This window comes from Charadrius vociferus, unplaced genomic scaffold (assembly GCF_000708025.1).
Source record: "Charadrius vociferus isolate BGI_N301 unplaced genomic scaffold, ASM70802v2 scaffold82, whole genome shotgun sequence".
Lineage (NCBI taxonomy): Eukaryota > Metazoa > Chordata > Aves > Charadriiformes > Charadriidae > Charadrius > Charadrius vociferus.
In genome coordinates this window covers 3,489,645-3,499,921 of record NW_009647401.1, presented here as the reverse complement: position 1 = coordinate 3,499,921, position 10,277 = coordinate 3,489,645, and the positions used below count along the sequence as shown (strand labels likewise).

Genomic DNA, 10,277 nt, shown 5'->3' with positions numbered 1-10,277 from the left:
GGAAAACTGTATGTTGGACAACTGGACAACTTCTACCATTTATAATCTTGTTCTTCTGTTAGTTTCATTTCTTTGTGGTAGGACACTATATGAATTTTACAGTTTGTTTCACTACCTGTAAATACATTCTTTCTCCCCTCTACTGCTTTTTCAGGAATCCCATGAACAGTGCGTCCAGTGGATTGTAAGATTCATTCATAGCCAGCATAGTCCGAAAAGAATTTCTTTTCTTTATGACTGTTTAGCAATGGCGGTAGAAACTGGACTTTTACCACCCAGGTAAGCTATCTCAGAATGAATCGATAAATAGAATACATGGAAGTTGTAATATTAGAGGGTATTTACCAGTGACAATTTTAAAATTATATATAACTTTTTATATATATATATATATAGTAATTGTATGTACTAAGCACATGCTTAGTGTCTGTCATTCATTCTTGCATTGTCTCCCTCTGCTAGGATGGTTTGTGAATCTCTGATAAACTCTGATATGCTTGAATGGGAAAGGACACAGTTGTGGGCATTAACATTTAAACTGGTCCGGAAGATTATTGGAGGTGTAGACTACAAGGTATCTTCCCCCCATTCCTTTCTTTGTGATACGACACGTTATTTTCTGGCTTCATTTTTAGGATTTTATGTTAGAAACATGCAGTATTTCAAAGTCTGCTTTGATTGTGAAAGAAAAGAACAATTTAGTGAGACCACTTTTAATGCTTTTTCATAGTTGAGCTTTACCTTAATAGATAATTCTGTAGGGACAATGTAACTCCTCCTACTCTTTTCTCTATTACACAGTTATCTTTCATCCCTCTTTCAGTTACAAACTAAATAACCCTAATGCAGTTGCGGAGGTGGTACACATGGAAAAGTCAAGCATTAAGGCTGAAGTTGTAGCATCTGCTCTGACCTCTGTTACTATGTAGGAAAAAGGTCCCAAAATCTGAGTCTTTGGCAGGATACAACTCTAACAGAAGGAGTAGGAAACCATGCGTCTCTTGCAGAGACTCACCTCACCAGCACTGGTGAGCGTGTTAGCCCAAAAAGCGTAAAATACAACGTTGTACTTTGGTCAGTCTGCACAAGCCATTGTAGGTTGGATGTCTCTGGATGCGCATCAAAATTGCAACAGTTATTTTCTCACCTGGGATATCCTAAGATTGAGAAGTTTCGTAAGGAGTTTAATGTCACTAGCATTTGCACTCTTGGTAGCAGTCTGTATTCTGACACTTAGCAACAAACAGCTAATTTGTCTGTCAAAATATTGTCTGACCATATTGACGAGTGGCATTCCTCAGGGGTCGGTACTGGGACCTGTACTGTTCAACATCTTTGTTGCGGACATGGACAGTGGGGTCGAGTGCACCCTCAGCAAGTTTGCTGATGACACCAAGCTGTATGGTGAGGTAGACACGCTGGAGGGGAGGGATGCCATCCAGAGGGACCTGGACAGGCTGGAGAGGTGGGCCCAAGCCAACCTCATGCAGTTCAACAAGGCCAAGTGCAAGGTCCTACATCTGGGTAAGGGCAATCCCAAGCACAAATACAGGCTCGGTGGGGAATGGCTGGAGAGCAGCCCTGAGGAAAAGGACCTGGGCGTGCTGATTGACCAGAAGCTCGACATGAGCCAGCAATGTGCAATCGCAGCCCAGAAGGCCAACCGTGTCCTGGGCTGCATCAAAAGAAGTGTGGCCAGCAGGTCAAGGGAGGTGATTCTGCCCCTCTACTCCACTCTCGTGAGACCCCACCTGGAGTACTTTGCGGCCTTCCAGTACCTAAAGGGGGCCTACAGGAGAGCTGGGGAAGGACTTTTTACTAGGGCATGTAGTGACAGGACGAGGGGGAATGGCTTTAAACTGGAAGAGGGCAGGTTTAGATTAAACATTAGGAAGAAATTTTTCACTTTGAGGGTGGTGAGGCACTGGAACAGGTTGCCCAGAGAGGTTGTTGAGGCCCCATCCCTGGAGGTGTTCAGGGCCAGGCTGGACGTGGCCTTGGGCAACCTGGTCTAGTGGGAGGTGTCCCTGCCCATGGCAGGGGGGTTGGAACTCGATGATCTTCCAGGTCCTTTCCAACTCTAAATCATTCTGTAATTCTATGATTCGATGATTGTGTAATCTTTCTGCCAGAAATAAAAAATATCTGGGAGCATTAATTTTCTGTGCTTTCTTTTAGGGTGTGCGCGATCTGTTGAAAGTGATCTTAGAGAAAATCTTAACAATTCCAAACACTGTGAGCTCAGCTGTTGTACAGCAGCTTTTAGCAGCAAGAGAGGTAACTATCTGAATTTTATATGTTATCACTATAGAGGAAGATATGCCTCATTCTTTTGTCATTAATGAGTTTCTGATAGCTGGGATGGCTCTCTTTGAGAGTTGGTACAGTTCGACAGTAAAGACATACTCTTTGTGCTCTAGTTCTTTTCTGTAAATGCATTTTGTACAGTAAACAAAGGGCTTTTGGGGATATGGTAGATGAGTGCTAAAATCCCTAACAGGAGGGTCAGGCCCAATGTTTGACTTGCCTAAGATAAGATGTAAGAAATGTAATATTAAGATTAATTTCTGGGTTTGTTTTTTTTCCTAGTGAATAAAAATAGTGGTTGTTTTCAATACTTTGTAGGCATATATAGAGGCATAGTTTTACTTAGGCTTAAACAGTCTAAGTTACACTTGTGCAATTAAAAACAGGTTTTAAACCAATGCAATATTATCAGAATACAACTTAAGAAAAAGTACTTTCATTGGGCTCCCTCAGACTAGTAGATGGACTACACCTTTGTTTACCTTATCCAAAGCTTTTTACACTGATGTATGTTTTATTTATAGGTGGTAGCCTACATTTTGGAAAGAAATGCATGCTTGTTACCTGCCTACTTTGCAGTTACTGAAATCAGAAAACTGTATCCTGAAGGAAAACTTCCCCATTGGGTAATGATATGATACCAAATCATGTAATCTGGAGTTCTGTTCCACACAAAACAAAATTACTTTTATTTTTTTAAAAGCAAAGTTTAAATGAAGATTTAAAATCTTCTACTCAACAGTAAACTCTGTGTTTAGGCATGTAAATTAAGGTACAGGCTTGATGTGATTGCAGCAGCAGCTATTTGTGTTCTTGCATGAAATTGATGATGTAGTTTTGACCTATGGCCTGATGTTCAAAACTCTTGAAGTACTGCGTTGGTTTTGTTGAATACATTTGGAAATGCAGGTCACGCTTACCTACCAGTTTGTGCTTTCTCTTTGGCTTCAAGATAGGAAAAATCACTTTAAGTAGCTGACCATTGTTTTCTTTCTGTTTAAACTCCATTATGCAAAAATATTTCGGGCTCTGATGCAATGAACATGATCACTGTTTCCAAAAAGAATGTAATGTTGATCCAGTTTTTAGTTTTGTATTCTGTTAAAATAACTACGTGTCGGGAAAAGGATAAAATCCCGACTCCCTCGAATTAATAGGAAAACTGTTACTGACTTCTTTTGAGCCAAGATTTAATCTGGAGTGTACTAATCTAGGTCCTTTGTCTTTGTGGAATTGTTATCCGGAGGCAAAGAGAGATTTGTTATGAACAGAAGTTCTAAAGCTTGTCTTAAATCATCTGTTACTAAATAGTGTGCACTGAAATAATATAGTATGCATAGAAGAAACAGTTATTATATAAACTCCCATCTGAGTGCAAACTGAGAATAGTGCTTCCTGCCCCTTCTTTATAAGGTCACATTTTTCCTTTTGTGGTTTTAAGTTCTGGATGATTTTTCCGACTTGTTGAAATGTGTAGGAATCTAGTTATTTTAGTAGATTCCTGTATATTTTATTAACGTGTATAAACTATTTCGAAGTCTTACATGTTGCTTATCAGTATCTGCAACTTAAACTCTTAACTTATTTTTTTTCCTCTTCTCACCCAGTTACTAGGTAATTTAGTATCGGATTTTGTGGATACCTTCAGACCTACAGCAAGAATAAATTCCATTTGTGGTAAGAGAATGATTTAATGAATGACTTCAAAATAAACTAATTTATTTTGAACTATTTTGTTTCTTAACCTTTGGGGCATATATTCATCTAAGCAAAATGATTCAGAGCTCATGGTCCGTGTAGTAACTACGCTCTTGTCAGTTTGTTCTCGGACTTGCTTTTCTTCAGTTTTTGCTTTGGAGGGGAAAATTCTTACTGATGAGTCAAATAATTTTTTGCTACAAGCTGGTAGTGGAAATGTACTACTTGTTACATGGCCATATAGTTTCTAACTACAATAGACATTAAGAAAACGATAGGTTTTCTGTGCTCAAGGATTTTGAGTTAATACAGATCCACTGGTATGCTAGTCACGGAGTGTTTTCTGACTTCAGTTTCCATTGGAGCTTTTGTAGCTGCACAGCCTTATCCCTATTGTTTCAGGCTTCTGTGTGAACATTTCCTAGCTCAGATGAGTACCGTCTGTCCTCTTGTGTGAAAGAAAAACTCACCTTTGTTTATTGCTAGAAATCTGAATATTAAAATGTGGCTGTTTTAATTGTGATGCCTGTTGCATTTTTCTTCAGAAAGATATAAATGTCTTCTGTTTGCTTTGAGAAGTAATGCAGCTGTTATTAAGCTACTTAGATCTGAGCAAGGTTCATTGCAACTCAGCTTCTTCAGTGCAGAGATTAAGAATGTAAATTAATCTGTAATGCCTCAAAGCATTTTGTGTTTCACAAGCATGTAGTTATTCTTCTGTTGAAAGTGTGGCATAGCTTTTATACATGTGACTCGCAGGGATCACACAAAAATTTTTACAAGTCTTATATGTGTAAATGACCTGTATAGATACAGTCGAAGGAGAGAAAGGGATATTTATTTACTGTTTGTTTTAGCTGATAGTAATATGGCCAGTCTGGACAATAGAAGTCATGGCATTTGAACTGACAGTGAAATTTTGGTCAAAGTTGAGGCACCTAAATTTAGATACTGATACACAGGTGTGCTATGGGCTTGGTTCATATGCTTATGTTTAACCAACTGAAATAAATCCTAGGTGTCTAATCTAAACTGACTAGCAAGTCTACATTTACCCTACAAAAAACTGTTCATATGTGGTCATGTGAATTACATTGACCTACACTGACTGAATTGACTAGATCTCCATGGACTGTAATTGAAGTACAAGTGCTTGTATTTGACTCATTTACTTAACAGAATCCTGCTCACAGTTTATCTTACAGGGTAAACGAAGGAAATCTGAAAGACCAAACTATATACTTAGATTAGTAATGCCATTTTCTTTGTGGAAAGGGTCAGTGTACCAAAATTAAATCCACGACACTGGGCCAAGCAATGGCAATGGAGCAGTCTTCTGGTGATTTAAAAGGGCACTTTTAGATCAATATTTGCAAATACTATTATTTTCGGGGTACCCAGTCTGAACAAGTGGGGATTTTACTCCCTAGATATTTTATTAGTTGAAAATTAGTTAGAAAAATAAAATCAGCCTGAAGCAATCCTGTGGTAAAAAGTTTTAAACTTTGGTAATTTAAGAAGAGCATAAAAGCGGCTGAGGCCAGTTTTTGCATCAGAATGATTAAACAATAGGCCAGTTTCACTGTTTTAGAATTTATGTTTCATTGCATGTAGGTCGCTGTAGTCTTCTTCCTGTGGTAAATAACTCAGGTGCCATGTGTAACTCATGGAAGCTGGATCCTACAACCCTTCGTTTTCCTCTGAAAGGTCTCTTACCATATGATAAGGTATGCCTTGTTAAGCTTCTTAAACACTATATTCAATAAATATGAAGCTTTTATACCAATGGGAGGGGGAAGTAATTTCAACTGCGAGTATCTGATTGTCCCAGCTAGGCTAACATTGAAGATGTAGGTGTTTTCACTGTGTTATGTATTTCAGTGATTTCATGCTATATATAGGGGACCTTTAAAGTAGTGTGTGGTATAACTGGTGCCCAGGATGCTGAAAAACAAGAGATGTCTAATGTGCTTTGTGGGTGTGTGCATGAGAGACCAAGTGAGAACAGAGAATTGATTGGAAAATTAGTTTAGCAGTGGGGGGATGAAAGAAAATGGGAAGGTAGCTTCTTCTCTTCTGTGCTCTTTGTTGTTCTATAGGAAATAAATGTTACAATTCAAACTTACATATGTTAGCTTATTTAAACCTAAAACTCTTGGTGAGGAGTAGTGGTGTACTGAAGGAATATAAGAACTGTAAAGGATCAGGACAAAAATCCACATTGTCACATACATAGTGTTCACACTCCACAGCCATTACCGTTTTGGGTGTTTCCTGAGACAGGTTTGGTTTCTATATATTTGGTAAACCTTCCTCTTCCAAATACTTGTCCGGTCTCCAGCCTGTGTAAGCTTTTAGCATCTCCAACATCCCTTTGACAGGGATTTCCACACTTCAACTTCATGTTGCAAAAGGAATCGGCTCATTCTGTTTGTTTTGAACCTAGCTTCAGGTAATGTTTTTCTTTAAAGTGGTTCAGCTATTGGAAGATACAGTGAGCAGTTGTTCCATATCTGTTTTCTTCACGCTACTCGTGATTTTTACGGATCTTGGTCGTGTTCTTCCTCATTTGTCTTACCTGGCTTCCTTTGAGTTCTTGGCGGTCCTCCAGTATTTCATGACTGTTTCAAAAAGTGTGCCATCCTTTTATTGGATGAAGACTGTTCTTCCACTTGGTCCCCATAAAACCTGTCACTTCTTAAGAGCTGTGACTGATTCCTCCTTTCTTTTGGGTATCAGAGAGCAAAAAGATTTGCCAGATAATACATATCTGCATAAATTGAACATTCATTCTTACATTGTTTAACTCAGTTAAATTTAAACTCAGTATTAAACAATCTTGAGGCAATATATGTTTGTATGTGATTGCTTTTTTTTTTTTAAGGATCTGTTTGAGCCACAGACTGCTTTGTTGAGATATGTGCTGGAACAACCGTATTCAAGGGATATGGTCTGCAATATGCTAGGTCTGAATAAGCAGGTACTGTACTATGCTGTAACATGTGATTTAATTCTGCATAGAATCTGCACTATTCTTTTTCTCTTTTCTTTGCTATAGCTAACTAAGCAAAACAGTTTAGGTCCAGAGAGTGAATTTTTTTTTTAATTTATTTTTTTATGAGATCATATTAGGTTAATTGGACACTGTTGTTCCTATCATTTGTATATTGCTTTACGAATGTTAAATTGAAAAGTAGAGATTTAAAATATGATTTTTTTTTTTTGCATTGCTTTTTTTTCCTATAAGGCCAGCCTCAAGTACACCTTTGACAGACAGTAGGAGACTGCTAGCTCAAACAATAAAAATGGTTATTGTTCATGTCATTAGTTTTTAAAGCATTGTTGTACTCTGTTATATTGGCATGTTATAGTACTAGAATAGTGAAAAGCTGGGTTTTGTTTTGTTACTTTTTTTGTTTTTATACCTTAGAACGGGAGGGCTTAGTCTGACTTGGGGATCCTTGAGGCTGGCCTCATAGTCACTGTTTTGTCTTTTCTTTTTTTCTTCCTTTATTTTTGTTCTGTCCTGTCTTGTCCTGCCCATCCTCCAATGCTCTAGACCTTGAACATTGCTCAGGTATGTTCACAACCTTACTGTTGTATTGTGACTAACGATACGCTGGCCGCTTTGTAGCCACTGATTCCAGTTAGAGAATACATGTACAGTCAGGGCTTGAAATTGGCAGGACCATTAGTCAAGGGCAAATTCTTACTATAAATCTCTAGAGATATGAGAGACGTAGCATAAAACTGACAGTCAGTAGTCCTTTGGTCCTATAATTTTCATTGGAATGGACCGCTACCGTTTCCCTTACCGGTCATAAGAACTTTTCCGTTGTCTGCTGGAATTTTCAGATGAGGAGAGATTCTTAGTTGAAAATTTCTTTCCTTATACCAGTGGAAAAACATCCCACTGCACTTGATTGTAAAATTATAAAGCTGTAAGTACATCACTGCTTTAACAAAAAAAAAAAAAAAAGGAAAAAAAAAAAAAAGCTTTACTAGCAGAATTTTCTTATCATTAGGAAGCCTGTGTAACAAACTTCCCAACAAGCAATTATAGTGTTCCCCAAACTAGGTGAAAGAAAGGTAGTACAGAATACCATGTGAAAAGCAGTTCCTTAAAATTTGACTCCTTGTTTAAATAAATAAATAAACGCCTGAGCAAATCAACCAAGTGGACTTCTGCTTGAAATTTGAAATTATGGGTATTATATTTACAGTTGATCCCTTGTTACAATAATCAATTCCACACCTACTTTAAAAAACATTATAAAATAGCGTTGCTGTTTGCAATACTATAGTGAAGGTTGTGTCAGTGTTTCCGTTTAAGAAACTTTTTTCAGATTTGTAACTTGACTATAAAATCTACACGATCCTGAAACCTTGTGTATATTTCCCATTGTAAGTGAAATACACCAATGCTCTTTCTGGATTGGGACAATGTTTTTGAATGCGCAGATTCCTACATCTTGGCAAACAGTACTCTGTGTTGTATATGACAATTTTTTTGTATTTGAGACTTAAAGCAGCTGAAATGTTAAACCTTGGAAACAAGCTGCTAGGTTTAGTGTTGAAATTAGTAGTATTTGTATTCTGTGTCTATTTCTGTGTCTACATTCAGTTAATAAACTATTCCCCTGTGCATCTTGTAGCTGGTAAATAATATGAGATCTAGACAAAAAAAAATATGTTCAACCCATTTTATTCTTCTAACTATGGATGGTCTGTGCCTTCAGTTCAAAAAACATTGATATTAAAAATGCTGGTTTTTAACTCCTACTTTACTGTCCTCTAAAAGCAATAAAGGAAAATGTAAATGAAATAATAAAATATATTGACCTATACTTCTTAAAATTTGTTTGCTAGTATAGGAATTCCTACACAAAGTTTCAACCTAGCGTGAATTTTTATGACCAAGGAACAAATTTGAAGAATGTAGCTTATAAAGGAAATGCTGACAGAACATGAACTATAGCTGTGCTGCTACAATTACACCAGCATAAAGATGTTTGGGCTGTTGAAAATTTGTGAATTAAAAATATCAGTATGGAGTAGGGTGGTGTAGGGGTATAGAACAGGAAATAATGTTCCATTTAAAAATTAATGTACTCTGTTTAAAATTGGAAAACATTACAATTTTACTCACTTTTAGGAAATTAACTTCATGTTATAGTTGAATTTGTTAATGTAGCCACCTGACAAAAAGTAGCATGCTTTTCAGAAGTTGTGTAACTGTATTGATGCTTTCAGAAAATGGCTGATGATTTTGTATTTTATTATTAGAGCTGAACTAACCTGCAGAAATTAATTTTCAGTATAATAGAAGACACTTAGAAAGGCAAGTAGTGCCAAGTTTCTTGTAAAATAAATACAGAAACACCTCAAAGCAATGATCATTATTTACTTATGATCATTAATTACTTATGTGAAGCTGCTTGTATGCCGTGTCAGCTATTTACACAGATCCAGTTGCAGGATTGGAGCCTTCATTTGAATCTCTTGGCATCACAAACTAGGTATGGTTCAGCCAAATTTGTCCTAGTTCTCAAATATTCTTGAAGATAAACAATGAAGTTTTCTGGTTCAGTCTTAATTAAGCAGATCTATGTGAGAAAACTGTTCACTCAAGCCACCTCTGGGTCGTGTTTTAAAAAAAAGGGGTACAAATCCAGCTGTCCTGTTAACCTTGCAGAGAGAAAAATGAAGGGAAAATTTGATATGCATAGATTCATATGTTCATTTCAGGATTCTAAGTTTTGCTATGGGATTTTGTTGTGGGATGAGGTTTTCTAATACCTTTTTCAAGTATATGGCTTTAAGTCCAGCTGTAATAATACAGACTTCAGAATGTTCTTGCTGTTGGAGTCTGGGCACTTTTCATTTTTGCTACTGTGTAGTTCTTTGTGGGACAGTAACTTCTCTGGCATACCTGTTTGAACTGGTCTAGAGGAAGTAGAGATTTAAATTGTATTTTATCATGTATGTTTTCATGCTTTATGGTTGGACTCTATGATCTTGAGGGTCTTTTCCAACCTAAATGGTTCTATGATTCTATGTCAATTTATATTCTGCTGTTAGCTGGGGTGATACTCCTGGTACTTAATTATCTTTTAAATAATTTCTTGAGGTATGTAACAATCTGCTTTTTGGAAGATGATTAAGAGTTCAAAGTGTCTTAATACACTGATGCTGAATTAAGATTCAGTTTAGGGATCCTACAGTTGGTTCTTAAAATGGAGCTATAATAATGTCTTAAGGACATGAAGTAG

General features: G+C 37.0%; 1 protein-coding gene across 2 annotated transcripts in view; it reads left to right on the top strand.

Moving 5' to 3' along the window:
• Nucleotides 1-10,277, top strand: part of MED23 (mediator complex subunit 23) — a 37,288-nt gene that overhangs the window by 877 nt on the left and 26,134 nt on the right. The window contains exons 3-10 of one of the 2 annotated variants that reach the window (XM_009880164.1): nucleotides 155-279; nucleotides 463-574; nucleotides 2,179-2,277; nucleotides 2,832-2,933; nucleotides 3,915-3,984; nucleotides 5,620-5,732; nucleotides 6,890-6,985; nucleotides 7,565-7,582. In XM_009880164.1, coding sequence (XP_009878466.1) covers nucleotides 155-279; nucleotides 463-574; nucleotides 2,179-2,277; nucleotides 2,832-2,933; nucleotides 3,915-3,984; nucleotides 5,620-5,732; nucleotides 6,890-6,985; nucleotides 7,565-7,582 — 735 coding nt within the window. The remainder of the gene's footprint in view (nucleotides 1-154; nucleotides 280-462; nucleotides 575-2,178; nucleotides 2,278-2,831; nucleotides 2,934-3,914; nucleotides 3,985-5,619; nucleotides 5,733-6,889; nucleotides 6,986-7,564; nucleotides 7,583-10,277) is intronic. The other variant, XM_009880165.1, reaches the window with a different exon arrangement.